Here is a 19,526-nt window from a genome sequence, read left to right as displayed (position 1 = left end):
ACTAATCATATATTTTAATTGACGTATGATCCACTTTCCAATTCTAAATTTGGCGGGTTGGGAATCTTGGTGTATTATATGCGCCTTCGGAATCTTCCCTCTTTCTATTGTTCTTACCAACCACGCGCCAACTCTCTCTCTCTTCCTTCTCGATCTGCCGTCACGCAATGGCTACTTCCAATTGCTCCGCCTCCGAAAACACTCACGCAACCGCCGCTCCGTCGGAATCTGCATTGATCTTCATGGGAACCGGCTGTTCCAGCATGGTTCCCAACGTAATGTGCCTGATCCGCCCTTCAGATCCTCCCTGCTCCGTCTGTGTTCAGTCATTATCTATCCCTCCCGAGCGTAACCCTAATTACAGGTTACTTTTCCTCTCATTTCTCTCTCTCCATTTTCGAGCTTTTTAAGCAACCACGGTTAGAAAGCTAGCAGGAACGGGTTAACGGTTAAAACATTAGTGTTTGAACTATAGGAAAACGGGAAAGAAAGAATTGAAACCGAAATTGAGAATCGCATTGCTATGATAATCAGGGTTCTTGCTCCTAGGATTTTATGCCATGGCATTTGTGGAAATAATAACATTTTAGTATTTTGTGGCTCTTACAGGTGCAATACATCCCTTCTAATTGATTATTGTGAAAGCAATGATAATCACAAATATATATTGATTGATGTTGGGAAGACATTTAGGGAGGCAGTACTTAGATGGTTTGTTTCCCATCGGATACCGAGAATAGATTCTGTGAGTTAATGGTCCTGTCATTTATTTAAAGCCTATGGATTTACTATTGTTTTTATGTGAAATCAATATGAATCAGACTTAGTATGTGAAATTTGTATTATATCTTTGGAATTTTTATTGGCCTCAATTTCATAGTCCCAGAATGAAATTCAGTTCTTGCTTGAGCTGCAGATCATTTTGACTCATGAACATGCTGATGCAGTCCTTGGATTGGATGATATACGTGCTGTGCAGCCTTTTAGTCCCACAAATGATATTGATCCCACCCCCATATACCTGAGTCAGCATTCAATGGATAGGTACCTTCAGTTATAATAACTTATCATGCTGTCATGCAATTAATTTGCACTTCATCCCTGATCTAGTTTAAATTACTAGGACTTCCCCTCTATTCTAGATCCTCTAAAGTCAGTATTCTTGTAAATTAGAAATTGAGGGGCTAACTATCCACTGTTTTACATCTTGCAATAGCATAGCAGAGAAGTTTCCATATTTGATTCCGAAGAAACCAAAGGAAGGACAAGAAATACGTAGAGTAGCCCAGCTTGCCTGGAACATTATCGCTGATGATATCAATAAACCCTTTTATGTATCAGGCTTGAAATTCACTCCTTTGCCAGTAAGTGGCTGCAATCTTTGTCTTTAAAGGTAAGAACAAGAAAAAATACTTTTATTTTACCACTTAGCTATTTTGTCTGTGGGTTTAGGTTATGCATGGAGAGGATTACATCTGTTTGGGCTTTCTTTTTGGTGAGAAAAACAAGGTGGCTTATATATCAGATGTTTCACGGTTTCCAGCTAGTACAGAGCATGGTGCGTTTTGAATTATCTTCTGTACTATCTCACAAAGTTGGACTATAAGATTATATATGTATGCGGAGAGATCGTTTCTATTTTATCAATGCTGTTACTTAGATTGTGAAAAAGTTTTTCAATTCAAAATAAGATCCTGTAGTATGTTCTGCTTTTTGACACCTAACTTCAAGCAATGAATCTTCTTTTTACAGTCATATCAAAAAGTGGAGCTGGGCAGTTGGATCTTCTTATATTGGATTGTTTGTATAGGGTCAGTACTTCTATTTTCAATTGTATAGGCGAGCAAGATCTGCTTATTGGATTTTTTTTTTTATCATTAGCATCGAGTTGCATGATTGGTTATTTGGAATAATGCCTTCTCTGATACTTTTCTAATTCAGAATTTTTTTTCATGCATGTTTGTCAATCCCACACTTAATTTTAAGTATATATTATTTTCTTGGTCCTAGACATCTCCCTTCTTATGTTAATCTCTTTTTTTGCAGACTGGATCACACAATGTTCACCTTTGTTTTCCACAGGTTTGTTTTGCATTTTACGAAATGATGTTTACAGTTACGCATTGTATCTCCCTGTGGTGAAATGCTTATTAATTGGTGGAATTTTATAGACTCTTGAAACTGTCAAGAGGTTATGTCCAAAGCAAACCCTGTTGATTGGAATGACTCACGAATTTGATCACCACAAGGACAATGAGTTTTTGAAAGATTGGTCCAGCAGGTACATGTCTTATCCATTTATGAAGTTGAATATTAAATCATAAATGTTTCAAATGCAATGTATACAAGTAATATTACCGGACAGTCTGACAGTAACAGGACCAAGTAAATGCAGTTCAACTATATATCTTTGTACTATAAGGTATGTTGTGAATTTTAGCAATTAATATAGTTGAATCCTCTATTTTTGTGATTAGGGAGGGAATTCCAGTGCAGCTTGCTCATGATGGCTTGAAAGTCCCCATAAACTTATGAGGTAATAATGCTTGTGAATCTGAATCTCCGTTTTGCTCATCTAGATCAGTACATGTCGAACTAGGATATGAGATGTTCACTATGATCAGTGCCATGCATCTGTCTCTGATATGTCACCTTTCTTGGGATGTATGTGCCTGCCAAAATGATTTCATTCCTGGGGGTATAATTGCCTTTTAAGTTTCTAAAACTTCCCCTTATAAATTGTGGAGAGTAGATGATATCCAGGTTGTGTCTGTTGAACAAGATAGAAAGGGAGTACCGGAGTAGGTAGAAAATGTGAAGAACTCTTTAGATTGGTTAATCAAAAGTCACTTTGGAATCACTTCCATCCTTTAAACGCAAATACATTCATGAGGTAAGGTGTAGTAAATGCATGCATTCCATTTCATTCACTGGTCCTACATTTTGTTGTTCCAAAGTAATTTTCGTTGAAAAACAAGGAAATCCTTATTTGAACAATAGCTCTATTAGACTATTACACGTTTAGGAACCGATAATGTATGATTACTACAAACAAACATGTAATGCAATTCCCTATCCTCTTGAATTCCTTTAGCTGTAGCCATATTGACTTTAAATAAATAGCAGTGCTCTAATATTATATGCTACCATATTCTTGCAGGGTAAAGCATGAGACAACATATACAGATACAGGCATACAGCATACTGTTAAATCAGAATTAGATTCAATTTCAACTTAATATTTTTTAAGAGTATCCCGAGTTTGTACAAGTCCCTAAGGAATTGACATCATTACTAGAGATGCCATTTCCGGACTTGCTGAGGATAACTTATTGTGATGGAAGTCCCGAATTATAATTAAAATCCTGAGCAGAATTAGTAACAATTTTGTAATCAACTCCTTGAATTGAATTAAGTGCATAGGGAACCATCCGTATTGTAGTATTCTTTTTGCTGTTACTAGTACAAAGCTACTAATCTGAAGGCTGTTGCTGAGGCATTTGGTCTTATCTATTGGAATTACTTGTATTACATTGTGTGTTTTCTTTTAAAGACTCTAAAACCTAAATTATATTTATTTTTTTACTTCCTTTAGTAGTAACATTTAGTTGAAAGAGAGTAACGAGTAAAGACTAAAAGGAAGCTTCATTTCTGAAAAGAATAAAATTTTTAACGCGTGTATCGATTTGTTGTTATTTAATCGTCTTGCAAAGTTACACACTGTAGATACGCGTAAAGATGCCAAATTGCTTTTCAGTTTTCACAAACTTTGAAATATCAAAATCAGCTTTCCACTATGGGATGAGACATAAAATGGAACTTTGTTTTTGGGATTCCTGTAGATATCTTGTCCTTAGCAATGCCAAGTTAATGATAAATTGAGGAAGGACGTAGTTTGCACGGCTAGAATTTATGTCATATAGTCCAATTAAAACATGCAAATTGATTTGACCTGCTAATATTTAATTGGTTCATCACTTCTTCTGTCTATATATTCACAAGGACACTACATAAAGGCGACAGCGGTTGAATCGGTCAAAGCATCAAATATTATTAGGAAAAGTATTGGGAAATAATGAGAATATTAAACAATGTGTTCAATTCAATAGGTATGCAAATGATTATGTTTGATTATTTTTAATTGGATGGTTATTCCTTTTGGTTCAATTTACTCATACACAATTAACAATGGTTAGATGTTCAATTCACTATGTTGTGCGGATTGTTATCCTAATGTTAGGATTTATGAAGTAATATAGGAGTGGAGTATTTTTTTACTTTATTTAGTCAATTTTAAAATCCATTGTTTACATTATTTACAAAAGTCATTGTTTACCTAGCAAAATCGATATTATATATCGTATTATAAAACTGCTACGTGCGTATCAAAATATTTAGTAATTCACTTTTTTATTTATTAAATATATACAAAATAATAAATATAAAGTTAGTCAATATGGTAAATTTTTCGTTTTAAATTCAAATCTTAAAAATTATAGAACAAAGAGTATTTTAGAAAAAAGAATTGTATACCAAAACTTTTGTAAATCTCCGTTATATATAATTAGATTCAAAAGTGCTATTTGTAGACTAAAATCGTCCTACTAATATATTGTGTATTTGTATTTCAATATATATTTTATACTAGCCGTTCATTTTGGTACACACTCAGCATGATTAAATCAGATTAGATATAACAAATATCTTAGAAATTTCGTTGATGTAAAGGCTTACTATTATTTTACAGTGGAATAGGTGTGAACAAGTTGAAGTAGTTAATCTTGTAGTTGCATTGTGATTCCTCTTTATTACTTTAATGTTAGTCCATTTAGAAGGAACAACAGAAGACCAATTAGAAGGAAACAAGCAGCTGAGTTGAATTCCTCCAGAACCAAAGTCAAAATTTGGAACCATTCTAGAAAGCAACCTTAGACCTTATTGCTATTCATTCAATGTTGATGGAAGCTTCGAGTGTGCTTGAGAAGAAGGGATTTATTTGGAACTTGGAGATCAAGAAAATTAATCAGAATACAAGAAAAACAAAGTAGAGAGACTAAGAGAGTAAAGAGCATCATGGCATGTTGTTGTGTGCCTTTGAACAACAACAAGAACACCTTGGATGTTAGCTTCTTTGTTTTCAAGCCAACCTTTGTGGTGGTTGATGATGAAGCTGTTGTTCATGTCCTCAAACACTTCTCCTTGAGTACTCACACCCTTGGTTGTCTTCAAACCTCTATATTTAGGAGCATCCATGGAAACATGGTAACTAACTTCATCCATACTAGTAACTCTCCTTTATCAATCAATCTTCAATTTTTCTTTATTTTGTGTGTGTAAAAAGTAAAAACTCTGCTGACTAGTTAGTTTATGGAAACCCCATTAAATTCTTCTATTGGATTGTGCTCCATATATATCTCAAAATGATGTTATAGTGTTTTTCTTATTATCAGTTTTGTTTTCCACGTAGGTTTTGGACACAACATGAAGATTTTACTTTGGAGCTGTTTTTTGTTTTTTTCAGTGAATGACAGCTTCAAGTTCCATTGCTCCATGGTACTCTACCATCTGTAATGGTTGAATCTGCCAACAATTCACACACACACACACACATATGGCTTTTCAAACCTTCAAATCTGTTTAGTTCATTCATTTTTAATAAGGTGAAAACTCAGTACATTCAACTTCACGTGAAGTTGATAGCTGAGAGCCGTTTAATGATTTGAATGATTTGACTAAATTTTTATGTAATGACTCTCAGTTATCAACTTCACGTGAAGTTGACTGTACCTGAGTTTCACAAATGTTTCTAAAACAATATGATTTATCTTATTTGTTATTCCCTTCTTTCCAATAATAACTCTGATTTTTGAAAATTTGGTTCATCCTATTCTAATCCCTAAGAATAAGAGTTTTATTGGAGCCAATTTGATTTTGTAATTTAGTTAAGTTCAGCAGAAACACTGCTGTCATTGTTTTCTATCAATGTATCAGTTTCATATCTTCAGTCCCACAATAAAAGTTTCTCTGTGCAGTGTTAATGCAAATATCTTATATGTTGATGTTCATTTCACTGATCATTTGATGCATTCACATGTCTTTCTTATTTTATTTTTGTATGCAATAAGCTGAATTTTGCTGAATATTTTGTGGCTTATGATCAGATCATATGGTATGGTGCATGGCAGAAGAGGTCCAACAAGGAAAAAGAACAGCTTATCACAACCCTTGTAAGTTTAGCCCCTCAATAATTAAATTCGGATAAGAATTTTATGTGAACTAAAATTAGTTAACATCTGAATTTGTATGAGAAGAGTTTACTTGGTGAGAGGTGTATGGAAAGATTTTATTTTGTTTTAATTATCAAGATCAGAGAACCCTTTTAAGGGACTAAAAACAGAACATTTAAAATGAACACAACCAACTCTTAGAAAATAAACATCTAAACAGAACCCTGAAATGTTTTAATATATCCAACCTTGTTATTCATTGTGCTCTATTATCATGTCAGTTACATGGGATTATTGAAAATATAACTATGGAAAATCAAATTTCTTCTTAATACTCCTTTTCTTTCTTTATCTATTATTTGGAGGGTAAAGTACTAAATTGGTCCCTTACGTTTATACGTAATTCTGTTTTGGTCCTTAAGGTTTAAAGTGTTCTATTTGAATCCAAAAAAGTTTCATTTAGCTTCAATTTAGTCCCACCGGAGGTCAAAAATAAATAATTAACAAAATATTCTAGATCGATAATCTAGAGAGTAAGTACAAGCTCTAGAGGCACAAAATCAACCGTGGATGCATCAATACATTTATTTTATCATTTTCTTATAATTAAAATGAAATATTTTCTATAAAACTAAAAAAAATGTTAAACATGTATTGATGCATCTACGGTTGATTTTGTGCTTCTGGAGCTTGTACCCATTCTCCAAATTATCAACTTTGTTTTTATACTGCTGTCATGTAGGACATTTCGTTAATTATTTATCTTTAACCTCACGGTGGGACTAAATTGAAGCTAAATGAAACTTTTTTGAATTCAAATAGAACACTTTAAACCTTAAGGATCAAAATAGGATTACGCCCAAACGTAGGGGACTAATTTAGTACTTTACCCTTGTTTGGAAAAGAATACACTACCCTTACTATTATCATATTACATTCATCAAAGAATTTAGGCCAAAAATTTTCCTCTTCGCTCAAGTTCAAATTATCTTTTTGTTTAACAGAAATCAATGATAAACAACATATCAAGCATGACTACATTAATTGAACACACCTTTCTTGAAGCATACGCTGGAGAATCAAGAGATGGATCTTCAACTGCTAAATTCTCCAATGGGGACATAATTTCCATCCATTCAGCAGCCACCACTAGTGGTGACCTCAATGATCTTTGCTATGCTGTCCTGGCAATTTTCAGGTCTCGATTCGACAAGATAGAAGGCGCGACAGCAGGCCTTTGCTTGAAAGCACAGAGCAGGCCAGGAGTGGTGTGCATGCATGTGTGGAAGTCTCTCCATTTTTGTTACTCATATATTCTCAATTCTGACCATAGAAAGTGGATGATGCCATATCTTGAACGTTTCTCTTTAGAGATGAAGTATGATATCTTTAGAGTAGTGTATGTTAGTGATGCTGACAACTTGGTTAAACATTCCTATGTTTCACCCCATCAAATGTTTCAGAATGGTAAAGAAAACATGCAAAAGCAGGTTCTGTAGAATTGAGAGTGGTGTAAAAGATTTGAACCATCCTCCTCTGCCAACATTATTTTGTTTGTTTTTTTTTTTTCTTTCTTTTCCATTTATTGTTTTGTAAATGTTGTACATTGATTTAGCAAAATCAAATTTCAGATTAGAGATAGCTACTATATAGTCTTTTGTGGACTAATAATGATACTATTAAGCATTTAGTTATGATTTTCAATTTTCAATTTTTCATAACGGACATGTTTGATAACAAAAAATTTAGCCAAAATTAGCCGAACTTGTTTTATTTAACATTTATTCATTACTGCAACAATTAATGAATGCTAATGAGACAAGTTCTTACTATTTTTTTTTTGTCTCTTTAACATTACCGTATAAATAAACTATGCATGTGAACGGAGTGCTACCTAAGTAGCGATTTAAGACCTTCAATTGCAATTTTAATAGATATATCTTGTAAATTAGCGATGCTACAAAATCTTATATTATCACATCATTTCAGATGATAATTTTTTTAAGAAAATAATAATTTTATAATTTTTTTGCATAAATTTTGAGATAAACCTAAATAAATACCTTGACCTGTAAGAAGAACAACTGGATACTTCATTTTTCATTTTGAAAATATTCATATTTTCTCTTGAAATTCATTGTAATTATATATGCAACACAACAATGAAGTTTGTTGCTTCCTTAATGGGGTGTGTTGTCTTCTGCGTACTTTTCTAAGTTATAATGAGTTATGAATTGTACTTTGCCAACTTCAATTGTCCTTATCTGGATTTTCGAAGCCTAGTACTACTTTCATTGTTAGTCTTTCATGACCAAAAAATCAAAATACAACCCAACAACTATACACGGGGCCCAAAGAAATTCGAAATATTGAATCTAAGTCAACTAACCAATATTTTGTATTTATTTCCAAAACAAAAAGGCAATAAATAATATTATAATATATAAAAATGGAGCATTATTTCAGTTTGTAATTGTAATTGTAATTGAAGCTTCTAAACCCGCCAATGCTTAACCAACTAGAATCTCAACCATATTTAAATTTGAAGCATTGGTTACATACTTTATTACTTACATTATTTGTATTGAATAGTTGTGACATCTCTTGAATGTGATTGTAATAATGTGACTTTTAAAAATTGGTATCGTATAAGCGTGACAAAACCATCATTGACTTCAAAAACAAATCTAAATAAACCTTATTGCCTGACCAAAGGGGAGTAGGGGAAAAAATAACACATGGAAACAAAATTCCACACCAAAACAACTCAATTTTTTCAAAGATTTGAAAAAAGGAGAAGCATGCAAAGGGTGATAATATCAGAAAGCAACAGCTGCTGCGAGTTCTTCCAGTCAAACATGTAGTTTTAATTTGAAAAAAAAAAGATCTTTTATTCTGTCCTGTGCAATTTCTTGCATCAAGGTCATTACACTCACACAAATCTCTTTTTAAAGTTGCAACTTTTTCGGTATATTTTCAGGTTTAAAGGTTTGTTTTAAACTATCCCAAGAAAATAAGAGAGGCTTTTTAACATGTTTATGGTAGAAGCTATGAAGCACGGACGTGTCGGACACGTTTCGGACACAACACTCATCTACAAAATAAAAAATTATTCTCCAGACACACCTAGACACATCTAAATACCATCACGTATCAGCGTGTCCAGTCTTATTCTTAATATATATTCTTAAAATAAATTTAGATATAGTATATATTATTATTTATTAAAACAAAAAATATTTTAAATACTTGATATAACTCAAATAAAACATTAAAAAAAATTAAAAATTTTAATATCAATAAAATATCAAAATATTATTACGATTTATATAAAAAATATTTTATATTTTATATTTATACATGTCCCTGTGTCATGTAAGATTTTAAAATACGCGTATCGGCGTGTCCTATGTCGTGTCGTGTTCCGTGTCCGTGCATCATAGGGTAGAAGAAAATCTTTAATTACTTTTACTAAAAGGGTCTCAAATTTTTTCTTTTTTTTTTTTGTTTAAAACGAACTTTGGTGATAACTATTAAACTATCAATTACAATAACAACTTACCATATTTTTTTAATTAAAGTGCATAAAAGTTTCATCTGCTAGAGTAATTATTGCTATGATTGGAACTTTAAAAATGCTATAATAATAACATTAATGCTAGTAGAGTTGCTGCTCCAAATTGTAAGTTGAAGTTTCGGTTCATAAAGTATTTTTCTTTGCAAATTTATTGCCACTTCTTTTTGTAGCAAGTTTTTGTGTTTGATCAAGGATTATGACCAACCTGCTCATGCAGTTACTAGCAGAGGAAATTGAAAATCAAACTTTTCATCATTGCCATTACCCACTGACACTGTTCCAAACACTCTGACCAAAATCATTTCCTTATCTATTGCTTCAAATCTCAATGATCTCATTTTTGTTTCTTTCCCTTCATTGAATATGAGATGTTAAAGGAGTCAGAAACATAACATGTAATAATGTGCAATACTATAATCAGTTAATGAAACTTAAAGAATGTAAACGACTCTAAGTAATAGCTGAGAAAAACTGAACATAATTGCATTTTCTGTCTATTAAATCCACAAGTTAATCATATTAACTTTATTTCATGTTAATGAATCTCTGGGTTGGAATGGGACTATAGATAGGGACACACAACCCAACAAGAAGAGCATTCAAAACAACAGTGTGTGTCCCCACACACATGACAGATCTCTCAACACATTAAGTGGGCCCCCACGTGGTGGAAGAACATACTTGGATCAGATACAAAACATAACATCCACAGCAAGCAACCTCAAAATTCACACACACATTGCTATCCTGTTACATTTTTGTGTTGTCACTCACTCACATGCTGCATTGATACACACTTGTTTTTCTTGCTGAACTAGCTTTGCAAGTTGGACTGAGACTTGAAATTGAAAGAATACTATATACAATGGAGTATGAGAGGATTGGCAAAGTTCAGGTAAATGCTATTTTGTTGCTACCTCTGATGTGATATGTTCAATAAGCCAATGTTAATGTTCCCTTCAACTGTTGAACTTTTTGTATTTAATGCAGTGGTTGATCTTGTGGGGTATTATTCAAGCTTGTTGGTTTTGTTCATAAAATTTGAAACTTTTTTTTGTTTGTTTTTGTGGTGATATTGTCTATATTTGTGTGTGTCTACGTGTGTGTGTATGGTTTTATCAGGGTGAATTTCAGAACAGTCATTGCTTCTGTTTGCTTACAAGACTTTGTTAATAGTTACACTGATTCCCTCCAAGTAAAGTTGTTAACATGGTTTGAAAATTCTGCTTTTGGTTTTTTTTTTTTTTTTCTACTTTTAACAGTAAAAGTAACATGAAGCCATGCATTGTTCAAACTAGTTGTTGGCTGTGTGGGGCAGAAAGAATAGTGCTTAGTTCAATCTCATTACACTTGTTTTTTCTTCTGTGGAAAATGTAATTCTGAATTGAAATATGTGGAGGTGGACATTATTTTTTCTTTGTTGAAGTTGGATTGTGCTTTGAAAACTTTTCATTGGAGTTATAGGTGTTTAATGAGGGTTCATTGCTTTGCACAAATGCAGAGTGGAATGATTTCTCCTAGTAAACTAAGGATGAAGCTTACAGGGCCTCATCATCTTAAGAAGAAAGATGGATCCAACTGTAACTCAACCAGAACTTCCCCTTCAAAGCATGATGATGCTGAGTTTGTGAAGAACAGCTTACTTGCCTCAGAGACTAACAACCTTCTTGATGAAGGTCTACATTTGCATTTCTCTCTCTCTTACTCTCTCAACATTACATTTTCATTTCAAATATGCAATTTTGCAGAATTTATCCCCATGGTTGGTCCACATTTCTAGTTTATGATTGTAGAAGTTGAGTTTTTCATGCTTATCCTAGCATAGTAGTTCTTTTACATTTTTATGCTTTGAATTATGAGTTTTTTGGGACAAAGATAAGTCATATGTCTAGAATATTAGGATTTTCATATTTGGAACTAATTAAATCATGTTTCTCAGTTACATCTTCAAGCTTAGAGGTTCCACCGTTAAAGCTGTCAAGTGATGCAATGGTGCACCAGAATAACCAGACTTGTTATGGTAACATGGACCTCATAAAAATGCAGCATTCTCAAAATGGTGATAATGGTAAGTCAGGAACAATAATTCCCCCAGCGAAAACAACAGACGATGAAAATCTTGAGTGCGATAGTAGTGCTAGCTCATCAAGTTTCGAGTTCCATAAAGAGAGACCAGTGAACAATCCTGCAACAAGGTTCCTATTAAGGCCTATTCCATCCAAGTGGAATGATGCAGAGAAATGGATAATGAATAGGCAAAATATTCAAGCTGGTTACACAAAAAAGAATGCTTTACAGAACCAAGTGAATCGCTTCACAACTAGTATGATCAAGGTTGCACCAGATTCTGATTACTTTGATAATAAGCTGCCAAAAGCCAAAGTGGCAGAAACAGCACGAGTTCATGTTCCAGTAGTGGAATCTTTTCCAGAAACCAAAGGTTTAAAGGAAGCAGATGATAAGACAGGTATGTAGAAGATCTCATTGCACCCAATGTCATGTGAATTGTTTTACATCAAAATTTGTCAGCATACTTGACTATTTTCATGGAATTAGGATATGATTGATCATAGAAGAATATAAATAGGATTCATTTTTCTACAATGCTCAATGATTAGTTAGGAACATTAACTAACTATATCCTTATAAATTATGATGAAGCTGTTCCTGGGATAAGATCTGTTGCAATGAGAGACATGGGAACAGAAATGACCCCCACCACAAGTCAGGGACCTTCGCGAACTTCTACTCCAATTGGTTCAATAACTCCAGTACTTAGTCCAGCACCATCAATGCCTTCAACTCCTAGGAGGGGCGCGAATCCACTGTCTCCAGTTGAAAGCACCGAAAAAAAGCTGTCTGAAGAAGAACTGAAGCTTAAGACAAGGAAAGAGATTGAAGCCCTTGGTGTGCAGCTTGGTAAGATGAACATTGCTGCATGGGCAAGCCATGATGAAAAGGTTAAGAAGAAAACATCTTCTTGGGACTTGAATAAAGAAGAACACAGCAGAATCGAATTCCAAAAACGCGCAGCTTCATGGGAGCAAGCTGAGAAATCTAGATATACTGCAAGGTTTCTTCATTATTCATATTGTCTATGGACTAAAGTAAAAACAACATTTTTCTTTTAAATAAATTAAACCATGCTCTTCCTTTTGATGTTAACATGTTTCAATTTGCAGATACAAGCGCGAGGACATAAAAATTCAAGCATGGGAAAGTCAACAAAAGGCAAAATTAGAAGCAGAAATGAGAAGAATTGAGGTACTAAAACTACTTAGCACAGATCGTAGATTTGATCCAAGACTATTGACATTCAATTGATTTGTGTAGCAAATTTACCACTGAATGTGTTCTTAACATATTATAGGCCAAAGTTGAGCAAATGAAAGCTCAAGCTCGGGCAAAGGCGGTGAAAAAGATTGCTATGCTGAGACAAAGAACAGAGGAAAAACTCGCAGCAGCTGAAGCTAGAAAGAATCGAGAAGCAGCAAGAATCGCAGCAAAAGCAGAATACATACGCCAATCTGGAAGAATACCCTCCTCCAATTACATTTGTTGTGGTTTGTTGTGACATTCTGAGGATGAAAATGAAATTACAACACTTACTCGCCAAAATTGCTTCAGTTTCTGTATGTATTTTTCGGCCACATTCATGAATGGCTAGACTATTGATAGAGGGCACCATTTCTCGAGTTTACAAGCAGAAAATTTATTGTTCTTTTCAAAATGAACCATTTGCTTTCACCAAGCCATGCAATATTTTGAATTACTTAATATTTGGGCTCTCTAAATTTCTTGAATTTTGTATCTATTGGTTCATATGTTTGTCTACCGAGAACTAAAGAAGTTGACATCACAGAAATAAGAGAGGCAGAGAGCAACGTTAAATGAATGAGAATCAACAATTAGTGAACTTCAATTTTTGCACTCTTGAGGATAGTAACGTGATACCTGTAAGTTGTAACTTGTAACTATACTGAGACAAGAACACCAACCAAAAATTAAGAAAAAGGCTATGAATTTCTTCCATTAGACAGAAAACAATATGCATTCATAACAAATGAAAATAACTAAACAACCACGTTCTTATATAGGACGACTATCTAAATAGGAAGACCAACTAACTCACAAAATTCCCAATGTTCATCAGAATATAATGAAAACAAACATCAAAGGCCTCTCAAACACATACTTGGTCAACACCTTTATAGGTCTTGCACACTCAAACCTGAAAAAGCCAACAACTTTACAAGTTAGTTAGTTGTTACAGATCAAACAAAATATCATTTTAACAAGATATTATAATCATCTCTCTTACCAGGAGGGAGAGATTGCTTCAATTTATCAGCTTTTTCAGGATCAAAGACACAAAGAGTGTAGAGGTACTTGGAGCACCTGACCTTGAACTTAACAACATCTCTGCTCCTCTTTATCTTCACTGACCTTGCGTCCTTCCTTCTTGCTGTTAGAAGGAAATCCTTTATCTCATGTATTTGCTTCGGCTTTTTACACACAAATAAGCTCAATCACACACCATTGCAAAATTAACATTCAAGAACACAACTTTATATACACATGATTAGTGATTATAAACCATAACCAATCAACGATGCAATAGTGTTTAAACAAGTAGCTAATTTGCGAAAACCTAACAATTCATTAAACGGGATAATTCGAGAAAGTGAAATTGGCATACCATGGTTCCAACTTCAAAGCAGCAATGGGTGCAGTGAGAAAAAGGAGAAGCCGCAAAGGGAACGAAAATGAATGCAATGTATTATGTATATGTCTTCGGTCTTCCCCCTCGTAAACCCTAATCCAACCCCTCTGAAATTGGACCCTAAAGCCCAAACCAATTCCAGCCCATAAACCTTCCCTAATAATTGTCAAAGCCCATATTGTAGACTTGCGTTTACCAACTACATTGGCTTAGTGCTCACTTTAATATTTTATTAATAAATACAAAATAAATATATTAAAAATAAATTTAAATTTTTTATATTTTAATAAATTTTTTTAATTTATAAATTTAACATGTGCTCTGAAGATTTAGAACACGTGTTAAGTTAAATTCTTTTATTCATTAGTTATTAGTTCTGAATTTCTTAAATTATAAGATATATTTTTTTATTTTATAAGTTTTGCTGGTTTACAATAAAAATTAAAAAATAAAATTTTACGGACAATTATTTTATATAAAGTTAATAGTTAATAATTATTAAATGATAATTTAGTTAAAATTATTAAATTATTTAACAATTTTTAAATATTAATTTTATATAGCTGCACGTGAATTTTACCAACAAAAATTACTTTAATCAATCTTCTATTTATTCACTATTAATATAAAGCTAGGATAAACTCAAATGCATATGCATGTCCTAAATTGAAATTGAAATGAGACTTTCCTCAAACTAGAACCTCTCGGTACAAACTGTTGGCAGTTAATATACACCGTGAATAAAACACTTTACATTGCACGTGCATGCTGCATTATTAAAATTAATCTTCAATCTATTATTTAATGAAACTGAAAATTAATCTATTAAAATTAATCTTGAATTTAGTGTGTATAGAACCAGATGTCGACTCGCAAATGCGGTCGCAGGTGAAGCAGAGATAGAATAGACAATACTAATCCTGGACCGTTAGAAAATGACTCTATAGACTTCATGATTGTCCTGGAAAATATGGTTGTGGCCATGCAGACGACAGCCGAGGCACTTGGTAATCAAATAAACAATGGTAATCATGGGAATAATAATGGTAAAGAAGGCCCTATGACACTTGCCACATTTTTAAAAGTTCATCCTCCGACTTTTAGGGGAACCTCAAACCCCACTAAAACAGATAATTGGATTCAGGCTATGGAAAGGGCACTGCAGGCTCAGCAGGTTTTTGAAGAACAGTGGGTTGAATTTGGAACTTATCAGCTGCAAAGCAAGGCTCAGTATTAGTGGTAGGGAACACGACATATCATGCTGCCAGATGGTGATGTCATGATTTTTTTGGGAATTGTTCCGAATAGAGTTCTACAAGAAGTATTTTTCCAGTTCGGTCAGAAACGCCAAAAAACTTGAATTGCTACAATTGAAACAAGGTCAGATGACCATCGCGGAATATACGAATAGGTTTGAGAAAATGTGCCGCTGATTTGTCAAGGAGCTCCTGAAAATTTTGTTGAATGGAAATATATCAAGTATGAGGGAGGCCTTCGAATCGATATTCTGAGTTTCGTTGCACCAATGGAAATCAAAGTCTTTTTTGAACTCGTAAATAAGAGCTGAGTAGCGGAAGAATGTGTAAGAAAAGTCGCAGTGAAAAAGGGAAGCATGAGGATGCCTTTTCAGTGAACTTTAGGAAGGAATTTTGAACTAAGAGGAAGGAACTTTAAGCGTTGGGAGATTTATTCAGCAACCTAATCAGGGTAAAGGCAGTTTTAGGAAACCGAATAACAATGCCAATCAAGGAAGGAAGTTTAGAAAGCAGCCACAGGAGGATTTAAGCTGTCAGAGGTGTGGGAAGTACCATCCTGGAATCCCATGCAGTTTTGGAACGGGGTATGCTACGTTTGTTGACAGCTTGGGCACTTGGCCAGGAATTATCCAGAGAAGAAGAAGTATGAGACCGGTAGAGTACAGCAGTCGGGGAGAGTTTATACCACTTCTGCAACAGGTGTTGAGGGATCAGAGACATTGATTAGAGGTAACTGTGAGATAGCCAGTAAAGTTTTAAGTGCTTTGTTTGATTCTGGAGCAACACATTCATTCATTGCATTTGAGAAGGCTGATGAATTAGGGTTTAAAGGTGTATAATGCTACCCATTAAGCTACGGTGACTAGGTTAGGATGTCTACAAGTTCCGTTTCGAGTAAATAACGTGATTTCGTTCATGACTTGATATGTTTATCGATGACTAGTCTGGATCTCATTTTGGGACTGAATTGGTTATTTAAGAATTATGTTTTGCTCGACTGTTCTGAGAAATCAGTGTACTTTATGCCGGAGGACACGGAAGGGCCGGTTGTGGTGAATAGCTACTATTTGAACTCCATGACAGTGAGCTGTTCTGGTTATTAGTGCCAGGGTATCATGCTATTAAGGGCGGGTGTTTCGGGGGATGACCAGAGTCTTGAGCAAATTCCGGTTGTTTGTGAGTTTTCGGAGGTGTTTTCTAATGATATTGACGAGTTTTCACCTAATCGAGAGGTTAAATTCACAATTTTACAATCAAAATGTGTCACATGTCACTCCCTCATTGCAATTGAAATCAAATCTTTCCCTCCAAAATTAAAAAGTTCTCCCCTCTTCCCTTTTCCTTTCTCTATTTCTCTCAATCCTTCAACCACTCTATCTATTTTATATATCATTATCAATATCAATGACTAATTACTAATTTGATAATCAAAATATGCAACATAACTATCAGACTTTTTTTATGCTAATATCGAATTATATTTTTATATACATAGAGAAAAAAATATTATTTTTAAATAACAAGTATAAAAATTAATTATTTTTATTTGTGCAACAGACGTAATATATAATTAAATATAAAATTATACACGTTAAATTATTTTAAATTTTAGATAACAAATGTTTAAATTAATTATTAATAAAAAATTATACTTTTTATATAAAAATAATAACTAAAAATCGTATTATTTAATTTTTTATCTATAAATATCTTGGTCTTCTTAGTCAGAGACTCTTATCAACCTATGAGTTTTGTTATAAAAATAATTTGATTTTATAAATTTTTTGTGTCATGCATAATCTATACTGACAAAATAAAATGGACCATAATTTAAAAAAAATTATATTTTTGTAATGTTACTACGAATAAAAATACTAGTTATTGTGACTATAGGCAAACCAACAATTAACGTAAGAATGATAATTTTGTGAGAATTAATATAATACAACTCGTACATACATATATAGGGTTAAAGCTAAATAAGTCATAGTCATAATGCAAGTCTTTTCAATAGTGCATTGCCAAATTTCTCATCGTAAATTAAATTTGCATGTATAATTGTTCAAACAAAGGTTATTATAATTATTACAACCTTCTTTTATTAGTCATGCTGTGACTGACTGAGTCCCCAAGAAACAAAAATAATAACAATCGTGTTTATTTGAGTAGTAAAAACGACTTTATTAATATTAATATTATAAGGTGGTAAAACAATATCATATGATTGACAAGCTAAGAATGAATATATCATCCCCAACTATAAATACAAGTAAAATAAGGTGGGGTAAGGTTTGTTGGTTTGCCAACCCTATATTTTATTAGTATTTATATTATTGGTATAGATAGTGCCCTACCTGGTCACCATTCCATACCAAGAAAAAAGCTCCCACAACATGGTATTGGCCATCAAAACAATAATACAGAAATTACTTAATTTGTACATTTGTGTATTCTGTAAATATTTATTCTTTTATCATTTTAGATATAACTTTTCTATCAACATTATATATCATAATAATATATACTTACTTTTTATTTTTTATTTAAAAATTTGTGTTCGACATTTTAAATATTTAGAGAAAAGGACAAATCGATTCCTGATTTTTTGGTCTGTAGACATTTAAGTCCTTGAAGATTTAAAAATATATTTAAGTTTCTGAAAATTTAAAAATATATTTAAGTCCCCGACCTCTTCAAAATTTGGACATATCGATCCATGAGCTTAATTTGTCTAATTTTAAAAATTCTCTTACGTGTGTATTTATATCAACTAGGTCAACTTTTTCTGTTGAGTTGACAGATCCAATGCAAGTAAACATGAGGGATCGATAAGTCTAGATTTTAAAAAGATCAAGAACTTAAATGAACATGAGGGATCAATAAGTTCAAATTTTAAAAAGGTTAAGGATTTAAATGTATTTTCAAATTTTCGAGAATCTAAGATCAAAAGGTTAACGACTTATTTGTCCTTTTCTCAAATATTTATTATTTTGTTTATATGAAAATACCTATTATTGAAGACAATGCAATTACACAACACAATCCTACACCCAACTCTAAGCTTATTAGCTTTATCCTACATGTTCCTAGTGCCCTAATTTGGCTAAAGGTACCTAATGGTGCCAACTAAAAAAGTAAACCTCAAATTAGGCTCTCCTTGCATTCGTTGAAACGTGAAACACCTTTCAAGGGGAAGAAAACAAAAAACTAGGAACTAGCTATGATTAAATGTATCTAACACTTCACGTTGAGAATCAATGAAGTTCTCGTCGCTATCAACTTCAATCTACGTACGTACCTAACTCATAATAAAGGGGGTTATCATGGTTAATACGTGATGTAATAAAGACACGTGTTAAAGTTATTATGAGTAGAAGAACTTTAATTTATATCTTTTCTATAAAAAAATGTTTAATTAATAACTTTAATATGTGTCCAGTTAAATCCATAAAATAAATAAATTCCATTAATTTAATTTCTAAATAATTTAATTTCCCTTCCAATTCAATAAACGGCAGATTAGGCATTGGAAGCAAGGAATTTTGAGGCTAAAATAATTCCAACTACTTGGTGACACAAAATTGGAGAAAGCATAATTAAACAGGGTAATGCCAGGGAAACACAAAAAAAAACAGACAGAACTTATCTTATTTAACATTCATTAATTATCGCAACAATTAATAAATGTTAAATAAAACAAATTATGGCTGTTTTTGACTGATTTTCTTTGGTTACCAAACATT

The 19,526-nt window shown here is 33.0% G+C and overlaps 4 protein-coding genes across 6 annotated transcripts; 3 read left to right on the top strand and 1 right to left on the bottom strand.

The window, feature by feature from the left end:
- Positions 1-57: 57 nt before the first annotated feature.
- Positions 58-3,585, top strand: LOC130954674 (putative hydrolase C777.06c). Of its 2 annotated transcripts, XR_009076385.1 has the most exons (11): positions 58-364; positions 610-745; positions 917-1,044; positions 1,217-1,364; positions 1,453-1,558; positions 1,753-1,811; positions 2,047-2,082; positions 2,172-2,281; positions 2,478-2,536; positions 2,753-2,893; positions 3,161-3,585. XR_009076385.1 is itself a non-coding variant. In XM_057881430.1 (10 exons), the coding sequence occupies exons 1-9, from the start codon at positions 168-170 to the stop codon at positions 2,533-2,535; spliced, it is 978 nt and encodes a 325-aa protein (XP_057737413.1). In that variant the 5' UTR covers positions 58-167; the 3' UTR covers position 2,536; positions 3,161-3,585. The 2 variants fall into 2 exon arrangements, 1 of the variants encoding a protein (XP_057737413.1); XM_057881430.1 differs by lacking the exon at positions 2,753-2,893.
- Positions 3,586-4,842: 1,257 nt separating this feature from the next.
- On the top strand, positions 4,843-7,991 carry LOC130954436 (uncharacterized). 2 transcript variants are annotated; one of them, XM_057881173.1, is made up of 4 exons: positions 5,024-5,262; positions 5,468-5,553; positions 6,162-6,227; positions 7,232-7,991. In XM_057881173.1, the coding sequence occupies exons 2-4, from the start codon at positions 5,482-5,484 to the stop codon at positions 7,724-7,726; spliced, it is 633 nt and encodes a 210-aa protein (XP_057737156.1). In that variant the 5' UTR covers positions 5,024-5,262; positions 5,468-5,481; the 3' UTR covers positions 7,727-7,991. The 2 variants fall into 2 exon arrangements, with proteins under 2 accessions (XP_057737155.1, XP_057737156.1); XM_057881172.1 differs by lacking the exon at positions 5,468-5,553 and having other exon boundaries at positions 4,843-5,262.
- Positions 7,992-11,293: 3,302 nt separating this feature from the next.
- On the top strand, positions 11,294-13,505 carry LOC130954669 (uncharacterized). Its single transcript, XM_057881426.1, has 5 exons — positions 11,294-11,480; positions 11,744-12,271; positions 12,466-12,877; positions 12,987-13,068; positions 13,175-13,505. The coding sequence occupies exons 1-5, from the start codon at positions 11,300-11,302 to the stop codon at positions 13,376-13,378; spliced, it is 1,407 nt and encodes a 468-aa protein (XP_057737409.1). The 5' UTR covers positions 11,294-11,299; the 3' UTR covers positions 13,379-13,505.
- A 303-nt stretch (positions 13,506-13,808) lies between these two features.
- On the bottom strand, positions 13,809-14,602 carry LOC130954670 (60S ribosomal protein L38-like). Its single transcript, XM_057881427.1, has 3 exons — positions 14,504-14,602; positions 14,126-14,309; positions 13,809-14,035 (listed from the first exon to the last, which is right to left on the bottom strand). Exons 1-3 carry the CDS (start codon positions 14,504-14,506, stop codon positions 14,013-14,015), a joined length of 210 nt encoding a protein of 69 aa, XP_057737410.1. The 5' UTR covers positions 14,507-14,602; the 3' UTR covers positions 13,809-14,012.
- Positions 14,603-19,526: the final 4,924 nt, after the last annotated feature.

This window comes from Arachis stenosperma, chromosome 10, assembly GCF_014773155.1.
Source record: "Arachis stenosperma cultivar V10309 chromosome 10, arast.V10309.gnm1.PFL2, whole genome shotgun sequence".
Taxonomy (NCBI): domain Eukaryota; kingdom Viridiplantae; phylum Streptophyta; class Magnoliopsida; order Fabales; family Fabaceae; genus Arachis; species Arachis stenosperma.
The sequence above is the reverse complement of the archived record's forward strand: the minus strand, read 5'-3'. Positions and strand labels throughout refer to the sequence as shown.